The 25,270-nt window shown below is 36.8% G+C and overlaps 1 protein-coding gene across 1 annotated transcript in view; it reads right to left on the bottom strand.

Moving 5' to 3' along the window:
- 14-3-3epsilon (tyrosine 3-monooxygenase/tryptophan 5-monooxygenase activation protein epsilon) overlaps nt 1–6,420 on the bottom strand; it is an 86,453-nt gene extending 80,033 nt beyond the window's left edge. Inside the window, exon 1 of the mRNA XM_081768242.1 lies at nt 6,263–6,420. Within this exon, the coding sequence (XP_081624368.1) occupies nt 6,263–6,326 (64 nt within the window). The 5' untranslated portion in view covers nt 6,327–6,420. The remainder of the gene's footprint in view (nt 1–6,262) is intronic.
- Between the last annotated feature and the right edge of the window lie 18,850 nt (nt 6,421–25,270).

Here is a 25,270-nt window from a genome sequence, read left to right as displayed (position 1 = left end):
GATGGACAATCTTTAACCCGTCCTTGGTGTGCGGTGTTACGCGTAACCCCTTGATGTACGTAGGGTTAGTACTGCGGCTTCAAAAACAGATCTCAATTGGTCAAAGAATACTTACTTCTGTTACGTTTCACACCATTTACCGACCACATTGGACTTTTCAAAGAGAGAAAAAAAAAAGGGTAGCTATGTCCTTAAAAACAAATTACATCTCAGAAAACTAAGCTTTAGGTAGCATGTGTTCGCTGGCTGAATAGCATCCTTCCAATCCAACCAACAAATATTATCAAGCCTGTTAGACTAATTCAACTAGATTTACTGAATTAGGCTTATTGTTGTTCCTGGTCTGCGTTCTCAAATATTTTGTTTATAATGATTATTTGCAGGATTCACATTCCAAAATAAGAAAAAGAAAACACCATAGGCTCATCTTTCTTCCGCTGTTTGCTAGTCAACTCTGTATTAGCAAAGGGAGTACTTTTAAATATAAAACTAAGAACAGTTGTTATACCACCATTTAAAAAGTATGGATATCAATAACCTTCCTGCTGACTTATGCATCCGTTTTAATCATTGATGTACTTTTTCAGCGACCATCTTTGGTGCTCTCATCTGCATGTCTTTTACATGCAATTTTATCTTACTGGAAGAAACTACATTACCGGGAACATTCCTGCACTGCAGAATGAACTTTTTAAATCTATTTTCCTTGTCACCTCGGATGTATGCTAACTCTCATCACTGCTCATGATCCCAGTTAAAAGGAGGCGACACAAATGGAGAAAAGAAAACTAGGACTATCACGTGAATAACCCTTCAGTGTGTTCTTTTAAAAGTAACGACGTAAATCTAAATAAGATAGCTTTATATACAAATGTATTCTACAGTACAGCAATGTTACCGGTAATGTAATTCTTCACGCATCATATAATAGCTTGTATAAGTCATGGAAGAACTGCTAACCGCTGAAATGTCTACGGTGAATATTGCCAAAGGTGTTAAGTGGGTATAAACATTATTAACATAATATTTGATATGCATCCTATCGCATCATTAAGTGATCTTCAAACTGAGGACCTTATCTATATCCATCATCACACGCAGAGGATGGAATAATATATAATGCACTGTACCGCTTTGTGGGAAATGGATGAGAAGCGAATTCGTAATTTTCGCTCTCAATGTAAGTGCAAGGATCTAAACTCAGATTTTCGGTTCCACATAATACGTCTGCTACCTTGCTTTTTTTTTTTTTTTTTTTAAGCTGGTGTAGGTATCATTTTCATGTAAATAAATAGCCCTCCCTCACTTAGCATTGTTCTATTTGCTTTGTAAAGCTTCTTTTAGGAACTTGAGTTCTCTCTCTAATTATAAGTCAATATAAAACAATCATTTGTAGCCATTGTAATCATTTGCAGCTCACGATTTTGGAACTTAGCAAAAAACAAATGAACAACAAATACTGACTGAAAAACGGCATGCTTAACCTGTCCATTAACATGTGAAATCACCTGTTAGAACTGGAAACTAAGCTTGTGAACACAATGTTTTAAACCAGTATAAACTAAATCCATGGATAATAAATAGTTACTGCACCGCCTCAAGATACATTTTTATCTATCAACTAGCAATATTGTAACGGACGGGTTCCAAGGTTTTAGTGCGCCAAACTATCAGGGCCTGACTTTAGTATGACGTGGACAGAAAAAAAAAAATCTCTACATGTGACCATTGTAATTTCTCAATGAGCCCACTACAGTCCGTACGTTCTTAGTAGAAAAACTGCAAGAAAATATGACAGCCCGGGCACGTTAAGAACTACTTTGGAATACATAGCTCACCGAGAAGATGCTACAGTGAGTGGGATACGAATCCAAGTCAGGCCACAGAAGTGGGGAGATTGAATTAAGAACAGTATGGTGCAGTGTGGTGTTACAGCGGATATGGCACAAGATAAAAATAGGTGGAGGACAGGGACCCGAAAAGCCAACTGGGAGAAAGGCTTAGAAGTGATTTACCATTTAAAAACTTTATAAAATTAAATAATCTTCACAAATCAAAAACGTACAGTAATATAAATCTAAAACAGCAGTAAAATAACGGCAGGGCATGTATCTATATCACATATTCAGCAAAAACGAAACCAGGAATACAGAATTACGGCTGGACGAAAAAATTGACATACTCGACATCAATACTATAGGAAAATGTAAACGGCAGAATTAGGATCAGCTGAACAAAATGGATTAGCGGCAGTAGCCTTGCGTGACCGTACTAATACGCCTTAAAGAAACAATTTACACAACAGTGTGAGACCTCCCACAGTATATGGAATGCTTGACGAACAAGAAGGAACATAAGTTGCAAGTTGGTTGAACGATGGTGTTCCGGTGGAAAAATGAAACCCCCGACAGCCGTGTAGGCTAACGAGACGACGATGACTAGAATTAATGAAATGGTGGAATAGAGAAAGGGGCAGAACCCTAAAAAAAAACAGTACACGGCATCAGCTAGTACACGGCACTTGGTGTGAGCTAGAATGCATAAGAGATAAACCCTTTACCATTGAGCCACCGCAGCCCCATGTTGTGGTGGATATTTGGAGTGTTGCGAAGAAAATCAGGAATTAGTCATTCGTGGAACAGTAAAGGTAAGTAAATAGAATTCGATGCTTTGGACACGTAAGATCTTTGGAATATGTCCCACCGGGTAGACCGAATGGGAAAAGTGCGCACGGCGGACCGAAGAAAAAATGGATTGACTGTGTGAAGAAATGTATGGCGCAATGTGTGTATCAAGTGCATATGACAAGATAAAAGTGGTGGTCAGCAATCCGCAAAACGGACCCCAGGTAAGTACTAAAAGGTTTTGGAAGAATAAACAGTAGTAACAAATAACGAACGAAGTGTATCTGAAGATCACTGAAATTACTGCCCAAAATTCTATCTAAAATAATAAAGCCACTGAAGCAAAAGGAAATACTGCCGACCTGAGAAAAATGTTCTACATTGAGAATCATTGACCTTATTCCAAACTATCTATATATTAAAATGCTAAGTTTGTGTGTCTGAAGAAAAGTGTGAATGTTTGTGACCAATCCTTTCGACAATGAAGGCAAGGTTCTAGATTACTGGTCCCCCTTCCCATTGAGCAGTAATAAAGACGGAAAACGTGCCCTGCGGGGCCCTAACCCGCCTTCACTCGCTAACGCTCGCTCGGCAATACTGTGTAAGTTAAATGTATAAACCTTAGTACAGAAAGAAACCTACCCAGCTACTAACCTACATGGGGTATACCAGTAATCTAGAACCTTCCCGACAAGGCAATCCCGAAAAAAACAAGTGTTAGTGCCGTTTTCCCTGGTCGATCCCAAGTTTTGTATAGATTTGTCAGTTCTCATTCAATTTTTCAAAAAACCTGTCTTTACTTTTCCATGCCATATTTTAGAGGTCGTTTTGACCCTAATAGTATAATACTGCCACTAGGACGTTAGGGCTGATACCCTTGTGAACGGTAACCAGTAGAGGAGCTACGTATAGCGGATTGATGCACATTTCAGGTGCTTTGCTTTACTCTGAATGACAAAACCTATTATAAACTGGCAATGTCGAAGGCTTGTGGACCCACAATGAGGTGTACTTGAATATCGAATTATAAGAAAGAAAAAAAAAAAGATCTGCATTTGATATCATTTATAACTTATCCTAGTTTACCACAAATTCACCCCAACGTTCTATATATTAAAGCACTACATTTATATGTTTGTCTATAGCAGTTCACTCCCTTCGCGAGTATTCCTATCCTTTACTTGTGTTCGTAAAGGGACTTGCACATTGTATAATGAAAAGTGGAAAGGAGATTCACGCTCATATCAGAACTGCGCTCTGTAAATAGCGTACATTCAAGTAGTACAGAAATATTAGAAGAGTATGAAGACCATACTGTCTACATTAAAAAACATCAAACTTTAAGTGCATTAAAACTAAGTTATCTAACTTTCTGTAGTATTTCCAATGTAAAAATCAGAAATATACTTTTCCTGGGGTAAAGAAACTGCTCAAAGGAACGGATCAGTAGGCAAATATTGTACGTAAACTAAACTTATATCAGTATGAGAAAGACAGCTTCAAAGAACTGCACCGTTCTGTTTTAGTACAACATAAATTTCTAAAATTTTCGGAAGAAATGTATTATTTCAACTGAGGAAGAGTGGACTATAAGAAAAAATGAAATACGTGAATATTGCTTGTTACTTAAGCATTAATACTGCAGGAAGATAGAAGAACAAAAAACGTTTGCTTTAAGAAGGTAAACAATTAAGGCACGAAGTTAGGAATTGACAACAATGACAGTATCCAACAAGCGTGACTTGAAATGGCGTGCATATTTGAAGTCCTCTTAAAATAGCGTTTATTTTCTATTTTGCGACATCCATAACTTACATGCACCATCGCTGACGCGCCTTCTCCCCACGAACGCAGCTCCGCGCGGGCACATCTGCCCCGCCCATGACTCGGTTACATAGAATTTGTGCCTTTTAGTATCAACTACCACAGGTTGGTTTGTGCACTTTGCATTGCAGTTTTAAGGCATACGTCCGGATGCTGTATCATATCCATAACGGCTAACCTCTCCTAAAGTGAATATGCACCAAGAATGAGGTCTACCGTTCTACCCTTAAGGATCACATTGTACTACCTAGTAGAGTTCATTTCGCAATGACAGATGTTCATAGTTCATGAAGGTCACTATGTTGTACTAAAATCGAATTTACAGACCATTAAATTTCAGTAACATGAAAGATATATCACACATGAATTGGGCAACTACCAATTATTTTAACCCTGTTAATCTACACTAAAATACTACATAAAGGCTGATAGTACTGTTCCAAACTAGATTAGTTCAATGTTGTTTACAAACGGAATCGTACGCACTTATAGGAAAGGAATAGAATCAACTCCCGTTCGAAGCCTCCTTGCACTTGAAACTTTCCGGTAACAAATGGTGGAAGGCTAAACTCGGTGCTCGATCAAAACAAACTTTTTATTCAATTCCAACTTCGATTATCTTGTATCCTGCATAAAAGATACCAGTTGGCTTCAATTTCTCAATGTTATTCAATATTAATATACAACTGGTTATATTTACCCAAAATGCTATAAGCAGTCAACATTTCAGCCATCTCTGTTGTAATTCCTAAAAATAATCTTGGTATTCTTTCCGTTCCGACTTCCCACTCACACACACATGTACCTACCCGACTCAATCACACATACCGTCTATATTCACACTTGAATATGAACATCTCTTGAAGGAATCGTGAATCTAGAACAAATGCTCAACCCCTCCAGTTAGAAAAATATTTCGTTATATGAAAACAGACTCTCAAAACAGTCCTAACTGTACCAATTTTATTGAGTTATTAACACGTTAAGTTTTATAGCTGAGTTTAGTTACAGTACAAGGGCACACCATAAGCAGGGCAAGCCGATCCCACTATAGCCATGAACATTAACTGTCAATAATTCAATGCCGAACAACACACGAAACCGAACAATGCAATCCGGAACAAGGAATGAAACGGGATTATGTTATTGTTAAGTGAACAGCGTTCAATGTGAATAATATGTTGCCGGTATGCACTTAATTGCTGCATGTAATTATTAGTAACAATCAAGACGTATGGGGGAAGGGGGATTTTCGCCATGTCGACACTGGGACGACGGACTAATATGAGGCTACGAATGTACTCTCGAAATTCCCCAATTATTTCAACACCCAAGTTCAACATTTCAATAAGTAATCATCAAATTCCGTAGCCATTCATGGACAAGTAAATCTTCAAGAATATTGATTACTTTTACTCTCTTATCTTCAAGTTGATACATACCAATCGAAAATATTAAATTTTGGTAATTATTTTATCAATTACACATCTGATTTCCAAACCACAACATACTTCAGATAATACACGAATTCTGGTCAATGAAGACCCACCCTATATACTTGAACTCTGCCGGGGCAATTTTACGGGAAGGCAAAATTCTTTAACTTCATGGTTTTTCAAATTAGTGGGTAGCAATTAATACCCACTTCATGTAGGACACGTAAGAGCCTTCTCCTCGGAGGTTCCAAATGTCTTATGCTGTCACTTTCCTATTCTTACATCTGTTCCGACGTCAATCACTCGACAAATATCGGCTTCTTTAGAAGCAAAAATATTCCATCACAAAGACGATTTTGTTACACTAAAATCACCTACCGTCGTATCTCTCTGCCTGTTCGGCCAATTTCGCCTTATATACATTGTCCTCTCTTTCTGACATGACGGATGAATTAAGATTTCACACCCACTATACAAACTCACAACTACAGGAACAACTAAGATGGCCGCGCCCGCCAACACTGAAAATAGTGCCCTGCCACAGGCCTCACATTATATTCTTCCGCAAATGCGTCAGGGAAACATTTTTGCTCACAAACGAGCATCAACTTGCGTAGTAATTTAAATGCCTATTATGCAATTACAAATCAGAGGAAATATACTTTTAAGAAATAAATACTCATACAGTACGATAGCAGAAATTTATAAGATATTTTTGAATAATAGTTCGCTTTTGTATTTAAAATGTGTTTCTACTATTTTTCAGGAGAATAATAGTTCTACTAGATAATTAAACAACATGTCGAAACACTGCTACTTTCGTAGGGTATTGTAGGATAGATTTGCCGTGCGAATTTTCGATTTTTCAAGTTTTCATTTTTATGTTGCTTTAATAAAACCTAATTAGTTTTCATTAGAATGTCAACAGTGAAAGGAAGACTGCTTGCGAAGATTGACCTTTCTATGTACGCAAAGATTTGGGAATTTACCACATTTCTCCAGACGCGCACTCATCTCTGAATTCCGAAGCGTAAAATAGTCTAATGTTTTGGACGCCCAACCACGCAAATAGGCTACTTGTTACCCGAGGCAAGAACTCGCCTCACCCCTTGACTAACTAAAGGAAAACGCTCCCTGACTACACCTGATATTGGCATTACCCATAATTCTATTCTATTTTTTCTCCAAGTGGTAAAGTTTGATTTCAAAATTGCAGTATACTTTAATTTTTAACACAAGATAAAACACCAAACTAATTAGTATTTGATTACCATAATCTGAGACTAGCATGCTTGACATATTCTTATAGCCTCATCATAATAACTGCAAATCACGATGTTTTTGGAATTATATCGGGATGTGCATACGTGTAGAGTGAATTAACAGTTTGTTTCTCTAGAATAGAATATTTAATTATGACAAACAGTCAACCTGTTGTTTTGAGTGTTATATTTGAACCTTTTGCAAATCTCTTAAATCGATGTAAGTTAAATGAAAACACAAAAAGTTTGAACTTAAATTTAACTTTGCGGGTTCTTTTGGTTGCAAAGGTTTTTACAATGTCCACGAAAGATATCTTTGATGCTAACTTATGCTCTATAGATATGATCCTAAGGTTGGTGACTCGCTATTATCCTGTTAAGTTTCTAAGGTATCCTTTATGATCTTTAGTTTGCTAAAACTATTTTCCTTGCCTTATAGTGAAAATAAATATTTGCCCAGTTTTGCGCCCTCCAATCTGGCACCCGGCGTTTGCCCCCCTTAGTTTCGTCACTGTGGGGCCCCAGAGTTTCTGACTAAAAAACTGGGACACGTTTGTAGTATTCATAGTAATGTACTTACTTTTTGCTTATATCAGAATTAATTAAATAATTAGCAGAGAAGTTATGCATGTAGGCCTCTGGCAAATGTTTATTGTGGTCACCTTCTTTCTGCTACAACTGACATTAGACTAACATTCTTATAAATTTTACAATAACTGAACTATTACTTCTTTGTATTCCAGCTTCCTAACGAAGAACTTCTCGAAAGAAAAAGACAGTACTAATTCTTCTATTTTTCTTTAGTTACAATGCTTTTCAAGCAGCTTTCTTAATTATTTTTATTGCTTGGAAAATGAGCGTTTTGTACTGGCAGTTGTGGCAGAAATTATCAGGAAAATGAAACTTATGCAGAACTGAATGAAAGGACGTGAGTGTCTTAAGAACGCTTTAATGTTAATAATAATAATAATAATAATAATAATAATAATAATAATAATAATAATAATAATAATAATAATAATAATAATAATAATAATAATAAAATTGCAAGGTTCACTGGTAGGCCTCTTCATTTTGTGGAAGCTCCTTTATGACTAAGTGGTTGGCGCACACGTCTTTGGCGTGAGAGGCCCGGGTTGGATTCCCGATCGGAGCTCATATGGTTCGGATTCAACGTTAATCAGTAGGTCCCGTCTCATAGTATATTATCGCTGCTGAAAGATACGTTAAACTCAAAATCAACTCAATTCTTCATTTTGTGGACTCCTGGTCAGTGGCGTAGCCACCACAAACATATTGCACTATATATACACATACAGCCCCAAAAAATCCTAACCATCAGGTTTCCATGATGACTAGGAATATGAATTTGGCGCTTAGCTAATTTAAGACCTTATATATACACCACAATATTTGTTTTTATCGAAATAATTTTCGCAACGAATTTTAAACATTGACAATGAAAACTTAAACCAATGTTTCTCCAGTAAGTATCCAAGTAGAAATCCCTGGTTACTTTCTTTATCTGGTACCAGTGAACGTCAACAAAATCTGGCAACGCCGCACAATTCTTGCAACATTTAGCATAGCACCGAGAAGACTCAATGACCCACTATACTATATATGATTCGTTCTTCACTATAGAAAGACTTACGTTATCTTACTATGTAAAAAATAAACGCTGACACATTCCTACCCAATAGTTGCATGAAGTGCTTCTACATTTTGTTTGGAAAAAGTTACAAAAAAACATGAATAGTCTCGACATTTGTTTTGAAAAGACGCCAACAGGGCCGGTCCTAGGCAATCCCCCCCCCCAATGTAATGATATAATTTGCCACCCCCTTCCTTACTCCGGAAAGAACAAACTTTAAAAACCACGATTTTAAACTCATCAAGAACAACAAACGGAAGGGAAAAATCACCCGCACTCAGAAAGACATAAACACAACATATACAATTCCATTGTTTTTTTTTTTTTTTGATAATAATCTATTATGTTAGTGAAAGAGACAGCAAACACATCTGCAGAGGAAAGATGGTAGTCATTTCTTTATATATAGATTCAATATCCAGCTTCAATCTCAATATATCAGTTTACAATTCCAGTGCAACTAGCTCTTTTAGCTTTTTTTCTTGATTTTCCTTCCTCAATTAAAAAAAAAAAAAGTTTCCACCTTCATTGATAATCAAATAGAAGGTCAGCTTAGTAAATTTAACTACCGTCATCATGAAGTCTGTTTCAACAAGAAATATTTGTTTTAAATAATTTAGTTAACAGAGATTTTCCCACTCCTTTAATCTTGCTGCCCTGCGCAAATGCACGTGTTGCACATATGATAGAGTCGGCTCTGGGTGCAAACCTTAGATCCGAACCATATAAGCTCCCACAGGGAATCGAATCTGGGTCTCCCTACCCGAAGGAGCGTACGCCAACAATTAGTCAGGAGGTAGCTCATTTATTTCTAAGATACTAACATAGTTTTTATTCCCTCTTAGAAAAGTAGGACACACATTACGATAAAAACACAATGTATTTTTTTTTTTTTTTAAAAAAAGTTATCAGAATGATAAAAATATGTGTATATTTTAAACTTCAATTTTAGAACCCCAAACTAAATGTAGTACATACAATACGAGTCTCTTTTGTGACTCGCTTGACGACGATACACTCTACGAAGTAGTGTCGCATAAATGATCTTTTCCCGGATACAAATTTAACATTCCTGCTGTAGATGTCCTGGTCCAATTGTGACTCAGAACAGAAACGAATTGAAGGACAAATGAAATGTTATGCTCATTGCTCCCCTTAAATTAAAGTAATTTTAATTATTTAGAGTTGGACCAAACACGCTTGCTTATGAATGAAGCATGCGTTTTGAAGTGTATATGACTTGTACTGACGCCTAATGTTAGAAGTATAAACTACTTATAAACAGCAGCGACATGGGCGGCGATTCGGGAGGCAAAAGGGGGCAGTTGCCTCCCCCGCTTTTTTGAAGTAACCTCTTAATGTACACAGTTTCATTTGGAAATATATAAAGTTTTTGTATGTATTACTGGCTCAGAAAAAATGGTGCCGTATAATATTTGCCGTTGCGTGAGCACGTATTGGTTTCCCGTGGAGTTAAGAAAGCTACAGGAATAGTGTTTTAATTGCAATTTAAAGTAAATAATATTGCAATTGCGTATTTCTTTAAATGTCGTAGTATTTAACTTGTAAATGCTTGTAGTATTTAGTGTCTTTCATTTTGTAGAGTAGTAACATACATTTAATGGCATGTGTGGAATTAAAAATATAAGTTGTTCAGTTCCCCAGTTGCAATATAACTTCTACAAAACAAGCCTCATTATTCATTACTATGATTATTATTATCTATTCTATTCAGTTGTTTTGTAAATTCCTTATTAAATAATCTGATCACACAATTTTCTAAATATTCTAGATGTTCATGAGCAAGGAATCAAATCCCTTCTTACACTTTCGTTGTTTAAGAGTACAAAGGGCTAGTACCTAGACCTACTTGCGCTGCTCTTGTTAATTTACTTAATAAAATGTGAAATACGATATATAATATTTTAATTGAAAAAGATAGTATCCTATTACTTATACAACCTTTCGTCAAATAAAGTGTTAGAAATAACCAGGAAAACTAACACTGATATAAAAACATTCAGATCATGTCTTCCCCCCACTTTTAACGTCCAATCGCCGCCACTGAGCAGCGACATTTCAGGTTTTGCGAGGGGGAGATGGGAAAGATCTCTCGACATAAGAGAGTTCCATGTTTTTTCATTATTACATTATTATCCCAAGTCTATTGATTAAAATGTATTATACAGGATGTTACAAAAATTTGTCTCAATATTTTGGGAATAGATTCTTCACATCAAACCAGTGTTGCCAGATCTACTGATTTTGCAGATCTGCTTTTTCTCCGTTCTACTGATCTACTGCGAAAGAAAATAAAAAGTGAACAATTTCCTGCTTTTTCCTTACTTCGAGAAGTTGAAGAGATATATTATTATTGAATCTTCAATGTTTCCTTACATAAAAAGATGAAATTTCTATGTTATAATACACAAAGCTCTGTAGAGCGTATAGATATAGAGCTTTACTGTATATAATATGAATCAAAAGAATACAACTATACGTCATCTTATTATGCATTATGGTTAGCGTTTTTATGACTTTCCGTAAGATTTACAAGTAAGTGTTGTTTAGATTGGGACTTGGGTTGGAAGAGTGGCTTAGATCATTTCTCCACGATCGTCAGCAAGAAATGGTCTTACGCCACGATCACGTCCGTCTCCTTTAGCCTAACCGGCATAACCGTGGGACGTAAAACTCAAAGATTTCATTTCATTTTTTTTTTTTTTTTTTTTGCCACGATCACGTGTGACTGTACCATATAGCTACGTTATCGCTACATGCATGAAAAGACGTTTGCCCACTCTACTTTGCTCTTTCACTACGTTTTACTTCACACATGTGTGTATCAAATAATATTAATATAAATCGGGAGTTTTCCCTTTCATTTGTTCAACGTAGTTCATCGGAAATGAATCCTAGACTGCTTGTTTTGACTACTGCTCCCTTAATAATGTCAAATTTTATTGCCCCACCCGCACCCCCGGATTGACATTCAAACGCCACCACTGTATGTGTCTACTGCTTTCTCCTGTTTTTTATCTTCGAATCTCCTGCTTTCCAACTGACTGGTCTGGCAACACTGCATCAAACTAAGAAAAAAAGTCCATATGGACCTGTGATCGGAAATGTATATCTTCGGAGTTATACGGTACCGAAAACGTGAAAAAAAATTAACTTTAAAGTTCCATAGTTCCACTACTACAGGACTGGTCGTAGTCGGGTCAAGACATCACTGAGGGACTATAGTATGTGAACTATCCGAATATCCATATTTCTGAATCTCTGGTACTTGCACAATAATTTTTTAGACAGGCTGTTTGGGAGTGCTTGATCACTGTCCATCTACCTCTCTAAAAGTTAGTGTGCGAGTACTGGAACATTCTTAAACATGGATATTTGGATACTTCACATGCCAGTTCCTCAGTGATGTCTTGACCTGACAACGATAGGTCCCGCAGCTATGAACTTTTAAAGTTCACTTGATAAACGCTTTTGGCATCCTATAACTCCGAAACTATCTACTTTTGAGCACAGGTCAATATGAACTTTTTTTTTTTTTTGGATGTAAGGAATATGTTCCCAAAATATTGAGACCTTTTTGTAACACCTTGTATAAATGTCAAACTTACGTTGGCAATTGCCCCCTGGAGCTCTAAATGATACCCTTGTTTATAGAGGGTGGGTGGTCGTTGGAAACAACAACAATATTATTATTATTATTATTAATAATAATAATAATAATAATAATAATAATAATAATAATAATAATAATAATCAACTATATTATACCCGCATCTTTGGGTATGTGGTCCGGGTTCGATTCCTGGTGCGAGAGCATTGAACGCATAATTTAGTTTCCACCTTAAACTATAGGTTCACTTCTCATATAACCTTGGTGCTAAACTTTAATAAACAAACCATTATTATTATTATTATTATTATTATTATTATTATTATTATTATTATTATTATTATTATTATTATTATTATTATTATTATTATTATTATTATTATACTGTGTACACATAGAACCTATAAAGTTAAAATTGGGTTTCCCGTGCAGGCTGTATGTATGAAATGGGATACCGCAAGGGTTACTGTTACGGTCTCTTTTATTTTCTTTGTTTCTAAATTATCTCCCGGGAAAAGATCAAATATCCTAACATTCTTTTTATATCTTAGGATGGTGATGATATTAAATTGTCCAGACGAGTAAACAAGAAGATAACTATTTACTATTACAAGATTTGGAAACATCAATATATATATATATATATATATATATATATATATATATATATATATATATATATATATATATATATATATATATAGTGGCGTATTTAGGATTTTGTTTCGGGGAGACGCTATGCATAACAAGTGAATAAGCACTTTTGCATACCGACAAATTTTAATGAAATTTTGCATATTCGAAATTTATTTCGGGGTGGCTTGAGCCCGATAGCCACCCCCTAAATACGCCACTGTATATATGTATATAACTAAAGACCCGTAACTGTGGTGGCAAAATGTAGCCATATTTGCCGTTTAATGGTTGCTTCTTAAATTTTGTTGATATTCTACCGGGAGTACAAATCACATTACCATTATTGTGGAATGTAGCTTACCTGTGAGGTATGGAACTTAACGCTGCGCACACAAAGGGTGTATCATATTGACCAACCAAATACACATTCAAAGCACGCTTGATATCTCTACAGAGGTTGTTCAGCCTACGTTTGGCCGATTTCGTTCCTTCCCCCTCCCGGACAGAATGGACTCACCCGAACTGACTCCTGGCGTCCTGCAGTATGGTGTAGTGGCTTCCTGGAAACGGAGTTGTTTTTCCGCGCGGACGACAATAACGCATAAAACAGGACCATTGTTATGAGTGTTGTGTTAAATTTGTTTCCAAGTGTGCGGGTTTCCGGTCTGTGACCAAAATACCGCCAAAACTAAGCCGGTTTTGGAAAGGCTATGTTGCGGCTCTTTATGACTCCCACTTTAGTGTTTTTGTCATTAGAAAACACTGCAAGAAGAATGGTTGCAACATCAGTTTAAGTGGAATAAAAAATGTTATTAAAAACTGCAAGGGCAACGAAGCTCCACCATTTGGATCACTAACGAAGTTGCCTAGGAAGCGGGAATGCACCAAGGCCACCTCCACCATGCAGAGGAAACTTCGTAAAATGGTAATGCAAGAAAATCCGCCAATACAAAGGTGTATGGCTAATCGTCTTGAGGTGTCATTGGGGACTGTGAGCCGGACGTTACACCATCAACTCAAGCTGAAAAAAGTCATGAAAGCTCGCGGCCATCTTCTCACGGATGCCCACCAAAAGGAACGAAAGTGTAACGCCCGGAAGCTGTACGAACGGCATCTGGCAAAACAAAGATGGATGTACGTCGTATCGCTCGATGAAGCATGGATTTACCTTTCCGACTGCGGCAAACCGAGAGCCATCATGTACCGAAAGAAAGGCGCCAAGAACTTCAAAAGCTGGGTCCGTGTATGTAAAGAATCCTTCCCAAAAGGGTTCATGGTCATTACTGGCTACTGTTACCGAGGTAAACTGAAGATTCGTAGGGCGGCTAAGAACTGCAAAATAAATTCACAGTATTTTCAGGAGTTGATTATGCGGCCGATCTACGAGCATGAGATTCCAACAATGTACGGAAATGACGCCAATCTGGTGCGCATTCACATGGACAAGGAATCTTCACATACCTCACGATCGTCCCTCGCATTCTACGGGAAGATGGAGGAGGCAAGTAGTATACAGGTGATACCTTTCAATGAGGTTCTTGTTAAATCTCCAGATGCAAGTCCTATGGACTACTGTGGATTTGGATTGCTGAAGCGGGCTTTGGGAAAACGGCGTGTAACAACTGTGGAAGGATTTTGGAAAGCTGTGCAAAGGAAATGGAACAAGATTCCGCTCACAGTTCTTCAGGAAATTACACTGTCGCGCTATTTTTAGGAACCAATGGAAACACATTGAGCACTTACGGACCTGGCGTGATGGATTCTTCTAAATTTTGAGGTAAGTTGAAGTTGGCCAAATATAGACTGAACTACCTCTGTATGAATTTCAAGGATGTGACAAGATTCAAATATAATCCTGTCGCCAGGCGCGTAAGAGTCCATTTTTTGATTTGGGAGATGGAGCGAACTTTCAAGGATTTTTTTTTTTTTTTTTTAATTTCAACGGCAATTGCCAGCGTTGTTCTGAAAGTGTATGAGATTCAGTGCTTGAATTCCCCTTAATGAAATTGTACGTGCACCACTGTGCAAGGAAATACAAGAGGTATAGAAGTCGGAAGCTCTGCACTGGCGGGATTTATGAACGAGGGGTACGATAAACAAAACAGCACCCCCTCTCGTATATACTTATACAGAATGAAAATCGATTACAGAGTTCCACACCGTCTTTATATATATATATATATATATATATATATATATATATATATATATATATATATATACAGTTTGTTTCAAAAGTCCGGGAACACTTTAAAAAATATATTGTAACCAAACTAGTAGCTTTGTAAACTAAGGCTAGTTTTAGACGGAAGCATTTATCGTGGCATTTCTCGTAGCAAAAATCGTATCATCGACATCCTATCGTGTAAAGTAGCAAATGCTATAGCATTTCCCATGCCATGGCATATCCTATGGCATTTCTTGTCGATAGAACCTGCTCTATTTCATAGCATTTTCCCCGGCATTTCTGGTCCGATTGCAGCGCCGTGGTGTGTTAAAAAGAAGCGAAAGATTTTGTGCCAAATATCAATTCTCTTTGTTTTGTGTGGGAAATTGAATTGTAGTAAAGAAAAATGAGTTGGAAGAGGGATGCTCTTTGTCCACATACTTCTTTGTGATTTTCGTTTTTTAATATGACCGGCGATAACTGTTGTTACAATTACTATAGCTTTAGCTTCCTCACGCTTAATTTCAGAGCCATAATTGCGCTCTTCTCCAGTAATTTGTTTGCTGCGTCACGACAGATGCTTATCAAAATGTTACCGTTTAAAAGCATCATATACTTTTGATGCCATAGAATATTATATGAAATTTTTGGCAGCACATCTGCTACGAGAAATGCTACGATAAATGCTTCCGTCTAAAACTAGCCTAACGAAGTAAATAATTTGAAACATTGAAGTTCTAATTTTTTTTCATTGGAGGTGTAACATCCAGTTCCATGTATCGCCACTAGGTGGTACCAAAATCTAGATGGCGCTTTCTGGAGGTGAGAAGGCTTTCTGCGTCCTACAATTTGACTAAACAAAGAGTGCAACAGATGTCCAACGAAAATTTAGGTTGAAGTTCGGTAAAGTAGCACCAACAAGAAAGGGAATCTACAATTGGCGTGAGAAGTTCGTTGAAACAGGGTGTCTATGTAGGCCGAGCGTGAGGCAAATGACGTTGAACGAGTGAGAGAAGCTTTCACAAGGAGCCCGAGAAAATCGTTACTCAGTGCTTCACTTGAGTTGCAAATGTCAACAACGTCTGTGGGGCGTGTTTTACGTAAAAAATTAAACATGAAACCATACAGACTACAGTTAGTTCAAAAGTTATACCCAAAAGACAAAGAGGAGCGATTCCAGTTTTGTTGTGCATTGCAGGACAAAGAGGATGGGAGATCTCCAGATATCACCCCTTGCGATTTCTTTTTGTAGGGGTACGTGAAGGACCTTGTATATGTCCCTTCTTTGACAGGTGATGTTAGGGAATTGAAAAGGAAAATTGAGCAAGCAACAGCAACAGTCTCGGAAGACATGTTGGGTCGTGTGTGGCAAGAGTTGGATTATCGCATAGACATTTGTAGGATCACACGTGGTTCCCACATAGAGTGTCTGTGAAATAAGCATTGTTCAAAACAAACTTTACATTATGCAATTCGTTACTTTCCATTGACAGTAGTTTGCCTACAATAAAATATTAAAAGTGTTCCCGGCTTTTGAAACACGCTGTATATATCGCAATATCTTTACCAAATTACCTGACTTACAATTTACTATAAAAGCAAAGTACCAAAGCAAATCTGTGTTTGCACAAGTGTGTAACCTTTCACTCTTCACATTGAATTTCAATAAGATTTCTTGATATTTCATCAATCTATTGATAGTTTATATAATAAAATTTTTCTAGTGGACTTCTCTTTTAGTACTCTCTCTGGTAATTTTACAGTGACCAAGTAGACCACTATGACCACATACCTATGTCCACTTTTGGCTAGCAGGACAGCAGTAATGAGGTTTGAGAGCAATGAGACCTTAGTAGATGGTTAGAAGTATAGCGCACCAAATCTTTTATATATATATATATATATATATATATATATATATATATATATATATATATATATATATATATATATATATATATATATATATATATATATATGTATATAATGTGAATTCCACGGGAGGGGTCCATGAGCTCGGATCTGATGTTCAACAACATGCAAAATGTATTCAATAAGGTCAGATTGACTACTGTCGTCTCATTTTCTATAAAAAAAAAATCAAAAGAGTTATATTATCCCTTGTAACGTGGGTTCCTGTCACCACTGCATGGCGCGTCCTCAGGTTGCGGATCGAGGAGAAGGCCTCTAGATATAGAGGTTAGCTGCGAATATACTGAATAAGCAGTCGCGGACAGCCGACTAGGAGTGGTCCTCCAGCTTGGGGGTTTGGGTAGGGCTAACAACCTCATCCTGTAAAAAAAAAAAAAAAAAAAAAAAAAGCACTTGTTCAGAAATATTCGCAAAAGCCTCGGACAAGGACTGATAACTTGGCACGACCTCAGCAAAAAAAAAAAAAAAAAGACATGAGATTTGGAACATGAAATATTAGGAGTCTTTATAGGGCAGGCGCGTTAAAATCCGTAACGAGTGAGTTAGAGAAATACAGGATGGACGTAGTAGGAGTTCAGGAAGTTAGGTGGGATGGAAGTGGATCTGTGAATTCCGGAAATTTTACGTTCTTTTACGGGGAAGGAAATAAAACTCACCAGTTAGGAACAGGGTTTTTCGTTCATAAACGTATATTACCAGCAATTAAATGGGTTGAATTTGTTACTGACAGACTTTCTATTATTACTCTTAAGGGACGGTGGTGTGATATTATTGTTTTAAATGTACATGCCCCAACTGAAGATAAAGATGACGATATAAAACACAGTTTTTACGAAGAAGTGGAACGGATATTTGACCAACTCCCGCGATACCATATGAAAATTCTATTAGGGGATTTCAATGCGAAGGTAGGACGAGAGGATATTTTCAAACCGATTATAGGGAACGAAAGTCTGCATAAGGAAAGTAATGACAACGGTGTTAGACTCGTGAACTTTGCAACATCCAAAAACCTAATCGTGAAGAGTACAAAATTCCCACATTGGGACATTCATAAATACACTTGGACATCACCAGACGGGAAAACACATAATCAAATTGATCACGTTTTAGTAGATAGAAGAAGGCAATCTAGCATAATTGATGTCCGGTCGTTTAGAGGGGCTGATTGTGACACTGATCACTACCTCGTAGCAGCGATAATACGAGAGAGGTTATCGTTGAATAAAGGTAATATTCATTGTCCGAAAACGGAGAGATTCAATTTAAAGAAATTAGAAGAGAGCCAGGTAAGAGAGAAATACCAGATTGAAGTTTCGAATAGATTCTCGGCTTTAGAAGATTCGGAGTGCACTAGTGTTGAGGATACCTTGATTGAAATTAGAGATAGCATTAAAATTTCAGCAAAAGAAAAATTGGGACACGCGGAAATACGTAGGAACAAACCATGGTTCGACCAGGAATGCATAAAACTAGCAGAGAAGAGAAAACAGGCAAAATTACGCTGGCCACAAAATCCGAATGAAATAACTACACAAAATTTCGCAGATATCAGGCGGGAAACTTCCAAAACTTTTAGAACAAAGAAACGTGATTTTCTGAAAGCTAAAATTAAGGAACTTGAAGATAATAGTAAAAATAAAAACATCTGGGACATGTATAAGGGAATCAACGAATTTAAGAAAGGCTATCAACCTCGTGCTTATATATTAAAGAAATCTGACGGTACTGTTCTCACTGACACGGATAGCATCTTAAATAGATGGAAAAATTTCTTTGGCGATTTGCTTAACACGGAACCAAAAACTAGTGTTCGTGGAGAAAAGGAGATACACACCGCAGAACCGTATATTCCAGAACCCAACCGAATAGAAGTAGAAACCGCTATAAAGAAATTAAAGAAACACAACTCTCCGAATATAGATGAAATTCCGGCTGAGTTAATTTTAGCTGGAGGCGAAAAATTGTGGAACAAAATACACAAACTCATTCTCCTTATCTGAAACAAGGAAGAATTGCCACAAGAGTGGAAAGAATCAATCATTGTTCCAATTCACAAGAAAGGTGAAAAAACTGACTGTAATAATTATCGAGACATTTCTCTTCTGTCAACATCCTATAAAAACCTTTCAAATATTCTATTAGCAAGACTGACCCCATACGCAGATGAAATTATTGGATATTATCAGTGCGGATTTAGACGAAATCGATCAACTATCGACCAAATATTTACCATTCGCCATATACTCGAAAAAAGTGGGAATACAATACCCCGGTACATCAACTATTTATTGATTTTAGAAAGGCGTACGACTCGGTTAGGAGAAAAACATTATACAACGTTCTTACAGAACTTGGAATACCGAGAAAGTTAATTCCGAGAAGATTCACTTAAACGTATCTTAATTAATCTAATTAGCTTTCTCGGTATTCCAAGTTCTGTAAGAACGTTGTATAATGTTTCTCTCCTAACCGAGTCGTAAGCCTTTCTAAAATCAATAAATAGTTGATGTACCGGGGTATTGTATTCCCACTTCTTTTCGAGTATTTGGCGAAAGATATGTTTAAATGAATCCCAAAGTAAAGTCCGGGTAGGAAAATTTTTGTCCACGAGCTTTCACATCGAAAATGGGCTGAAACAAGGAGATGCGTTGTCGCCATTATTATTTAACTTTATTCTGGAATACGCTATAAGGAAAATCAAAGATAGCAACCAGGGCCTAGAGTTGAACGGTGTTCACCAGATTATGGCATATGCTGATCATGTAAATTTAATAGGAGATGATAGGAGAACAATAGAAAGAAATGCAGAGGTCTTATTAAACGCTTGCAGGGACATGGGTTTAGAAGTAAATGCAGAGAAAACTAAATACATGGGAGTGCGTCGGGACCGTAATACAGCAAATTATAGATGCGTCAAATTATTAAATAATACTTTTGATAAAGTGGATAGTTTCAAATATCTAGGAGCAATATTAACACACGAAAATCATATCCACGAAGAAATTAAATGTCGACTAAAAGCAGGGAATTCGTGTTACTATTCGGTTCAAAACCTCTTGTCGTCGCGAATTCTGTCGAGGAATTTGAAGCTTAAAATATACAAAACGATAATCATGCCTGTTGTTTTGTATGGCTGCGAAACATGGTCACTTACTCTGAGGGAAGAACAAAGACTGAAAGTATTTGAGAACAAGATCCTGAGACAAATATTCGGACCCAAGAGGAACGGGAATGGGGAATGGCTGAAACTTCATAACGAGGAACTACATAATTTATACGGTTTACCCAACATTGTTAGGGTCGTGAAGTCTAGGAGGCTTAGGTGGGCGGGTCATGTAGCCAGAATGGAAGAAAGTAGAAACGCTTTAGTCTTGACTGGAAGACCAATCGGAAAACGACCATTAGGAAGACCTAGGCGCAGATGGGAGGACAAAATTAAGATGGATCTCGCAAAGATAGGAACACAAAGTAGAAACTGGATGCAGTTAGCTAAGGATAGAAGTCAGTGGAGCGCTTTCGTGAACGCGGCATTGAACCTCCGGGTTCCATAGGCCATAGAGTTAGTTAGTTAGTTAGTTATATTATCACTTGAGGAAGGTGCACAACCCTTATATTATCCCTTGAGGAAGGCGAACAACCCCTTCTGATACGCAGCTGAACTACGGAGTTAAAATTTGTTTACTCATTTCCATTCGCAAAAGGGTGAAAGGTTCGGAGGGGCACACAATAGGATATTAGCTATTTTGTAAGTTGACTGCCAATTCCAGATTGTGTGTATCACTCTGTGCGTATCAAGTAATAAAATTTTGCGAAGATGAATCAACATCGTACAGTCCGCGGCATAAAATTTGTTACAAAAATTCGAAGTCCAAATTAATAACAAACTCTTGTCCAGTTTTCTTATGCATTCCCGCAATACATGTATCAATCGATTAGTTGCTTCTAGTATTTATTCCAACTTCTCCCCGTCCTCCACTTCTCCTTGTCTAAAGCAGTGTGTGTGACGTAGTACACTCTTTCCATTCAGCTGAAAAAGAAACAGGAATCAGGTTTACAACGTTATAGCTTTAAAACAGTCTTTTCCATTCGTTTGTTTTGAAATATTTTTAAGAGCCTAAATTAAAGGAAAGTCACACAATCTTCCCAGAGCTTCATAAATATCTTTAGTTTCATTCTTTTCTTTCTTTAAAGAGTGCAAGCTAGTAAGATGCTCCCCAAGAAATCTATGGAAATTGCCAAGAGCTCTAAAATATCTACGGACAGAAACGAGTTTTATTCAATGATTCATTTAATTTCTTTTCAGTAAGTGCAAGCAAATGTTTCAGGGGCGTCATTTGGGCAGGACAGGAGGGTGTAATTCCCCCTCTCTTGAGCTTCATATATACGTATTTTTTGATCAAGTGTATAGTAATACACTAATAAAAAGTGAAAATCTTATGTCGCCGGAGAATCTCTTCCTCCCCCCCCCCCCGAATAAAGTCTAAAACACACTGGTTTTAACAACAAACCTATAGAGTTACGATAGCACATTGCTAAAGAGCTTACATTTGGTTTCAAGAGTCGAAGGTTTGATCTCAAGCCATATGACTTCCTGGGTGACATTGCGAGAGAGAGAGAGAGAGAGAGAGAGAGATTCAAGTATGGAGACAGAGAGGGATGATTTGTATACACAAATTTAGAATTGGGGAAAAAATGACGGAACAGCATTCGTATTATGACGAAAATTCTGATTTTGTGAAAGATAAGAAGGGAAGTTTTCGAACTGTGAGGATCACATTAGGCAGTTGTTGGGGAATTAATATGGAGAACTCTTTTTAGAGCATCAGATGATTACGAAAGGAGAGAAAGATCTTCAGAACTGAGGAATTAAGATTTTAAAAAATCTGATTTCGGCGACGGGTTTCGAACGACAAACCTTGTGGTTATCGAACCATGACTTTATCCATTCTGCTACGGAGAATTCTATTACTGGTTCACATACGTTTCCATTAGCTGCGTTGAAAGCTACCTTAAGGGGATATTCCAAAAGTTGACTCGGTAGATGCGCCGTTCAGATAGGACGTAAACCTCTTGTAACTTAGTTACAATGTGCAAAATGAACTTCCTCTTCTTCAGAACAGTTTTTAAAGCTTTAAAATTTGTTACTATTGTTTTAATTAAGTTACATTTGATAGAACCATCTGATAAAGTAGTGCCAAGCCCTGTGCCTCATTGTCTGTTAGGTAAATGGTTAATGTAAGTTACTTTTACGTGGATGGTCCGAGCTTCCAATCAAGACCATTCTTATTGATTATTATATTTGAGCTATGCTCATACTGTATATTCCACAAGTTCAATTTTGAAGTAATGTAGTCACAGCTAGTTTAATTCGAAATAATTTTCCAATATTATATTTGTTACTAAATTTACATGGCACTCATCACTGTTTCTAGCCCTGCATAAATGCAAAATTGTTTTAAAAGTATATTTTACTTTCAAGTTTTATTGTATTTTTTAATTGTCCTTCAACTTTATTTTATAATTATTTTCTATTTCTTAATTATAACATATTTTCTATTTATATTGTATTCTATGTTACACGTTTATTATTTATATTTTATGTCTTACCTTTGAAGAGGAGCTTTTGACAATTCAGAGCAGCAGGGACATACACAGGATGCAGGCCTTGGCAATCAAGAGCTTTTGCCCCCACGAAATCACTACTTTTTTTTTTTTTTGTAAATTATATCTAATTTTAGAGATGATGATACCAGGGGCGGATTCAGGGGAGTGCGTTCGGGCGATCACATCCCCCAGAATAAGGAACTTTTTATACTTTTTATTTTAAAAATAAAACATATCCTAAGTATTTTTCATCTTTGTATTATAAACGTAAATTAAAACCTAAAGTAGATAGGCCTTACTTTCTTAAAAAAGTTAATTCTGCAGAAGAGCTACTTCTCCTTTTCTAAATTTGTTTTTCTTTTCTTTTCTTTCTTTCTTTTTTCTTTCTTTTTTTGCACTCCGCTCTTACCTTGATTTGACTTCGAACGACCGCCCCTCCCAAACAATCATCCTGAATCCGCCCCTGGATGATAGACATTTTAGTAAAATATGCCCTTAATCGCTGAAATAAATTCCTGTCAAGCTTTCGATCGCTGAAATAAATTTCTGTCTACGGCCCTGCAAAACAGTGACGATTTTAGGGAGTGATCAGTTAGTAATGCCTCCCTGGAGCAACGACACTTCTCCAGAAGTCATATCTCCGATAATTCAGAATGTGATTTGTGCATTATCACTTTTCACTCTCAGTGTCTTGAAACGCACCAAAAAGGAACTGTTCTGAAGTATTTACTGGTTCTCCCTATGACCCATTTCAATATGGCCAACCTTGGACATATACACATCTGAAATATCACATTTTATGTCAGTGATCCCGAAAACTATCCATTCGACACAAATATAGGATATTTTCGATTCTTTATTCCTGTCACCCTCCCATTGTCAACTCGAAGCCAACCAAGGCTTATTTTGGACTTACGCAGCATCCACAGTGTCACTTTTCATCTTTGCACATGAATTCGACACTAATTTCGTTCGTATTTGACTACTTTTACATGTCACCTTCACCTCTTGGTAGGGATTTTTTCAGTATCTCGCCCCCACAACTATGGAGAAATTTCAACCAACTAAGTATAATTACAAATTACCATCTGAAACACAACAGTACGGGTGATCTTTTTCGCAGAGGAATTCGTTAACTACTGTTTCAATATCAATGTATTGGCTTTTTTTTTTTTTTTTTTGCTCTGCATGCTGGAGATTGCCAAAGAGCTAAACTTCATTCTGTACTATTGTGCTATGAATATAGTAGTTTAATTTACTGAATACTCGCTTAGATGATGCTCTCGTCACAGGAAAAGTGAGTTACAGTTATAAAAGAAAAACGAAGCGAAATATTTAAGTTTTACGTCCCACGTTATGCCGACTACGCTAATGGAGACAGTGATGGTGAGAAACGAAAGAAATCGTTTAATGAAGAAAGTGGGAGGAAACGGGAGAAACCCGAGAAAACTCATGCACACGGTGTTTGTCCATAATAAAATTCATTCAGCGCGAGCTGGGATCGAACCAAGGACTCCATGCACCATAGGTAAAGTTATAAAAGAATAGGCGTCTAAACAAATACGGAACACTACTATCAATGAGAGTTATATAAGATTAGATTTTTATTTATTTCATTCTAAGTTGAAATTTCAATAAATCTTGATCTTCATTACTGTTCGAAATCCGGACCAACCAGTATTCCCTACTAGGGTAAAGATTAATTGATCGCAAAGAGAAATCCAAAATCCTCTGTATAACCCCACGTTCCATTATTCCATATACACAATTAAGAGTCCAGCGTAACCTACCAGTTAATAAGTTTTCTTCTTATTATTACTATTTTTAACACCTCAAAAATATAGGCTCATAATTGAACCACTGATTGGAAAAAGGGAATAAGTACATAAATATATTTTTTCCACTTTTAAGCTTTTCTCACCAATTGCAGTGCTATAATACAAGATTCTTCTTCTTGTCTTAGAGTTTGTCAGTTCTTTTGCTACAATTAATCAGTTATACACTTGTTGAAACAAATACAAATACGCCTCGGGAAGGTTTTTTAGCGTTTCTGAAAACTTAGGTCTGATGTTCTTATTCCCTTTTGCTGGAAATAGTTGCTGCAAGGACGTGATAAATCTTTTCGGTAGACTTCACAGTCTATAGCTCCTTCACAACTTCCTTTTCATCTAAGGCTAAGTAATTATATTTTAGACATTGAGGAAAAAGTGTGAAATTAATTAAAACCCTTCAAAGTGGAGTTACGAATCTTCAATGGACCCCATTTTGCTGTTGGCCTCGCTCAACGCACTCCCGTCACTGTTCAGGGTGCACGATGGAGTTTCTCCCTTTTAGGAATACTTTCTAAGACAGTACTAGTTTTATATATATATATATATATATATATATATATATATATATATATATATATATATATATATATAGATAGATAGATAGATATATAGATATATATATCTGTTTCAATTGAGTTGTATTTGCTAGAACTGTCGGTTAAAGG

Source organism: Thermobia domestica, chromosome 8 (genome assembly GCF_964235325.1).
Source record: "Thermobia domestica chromosome 8, izTheDome1.hap1.1, whole genome shotgun sequence".
NCBI lineage: Eukaryota > Metazoa > Arthropoda > Insecta > Zygentoma > Lepismatidae > Thermobia > Thermobia domestica.
This window is presented reverse-complemented; position numbering and strand designations above follow the sequence as displayed.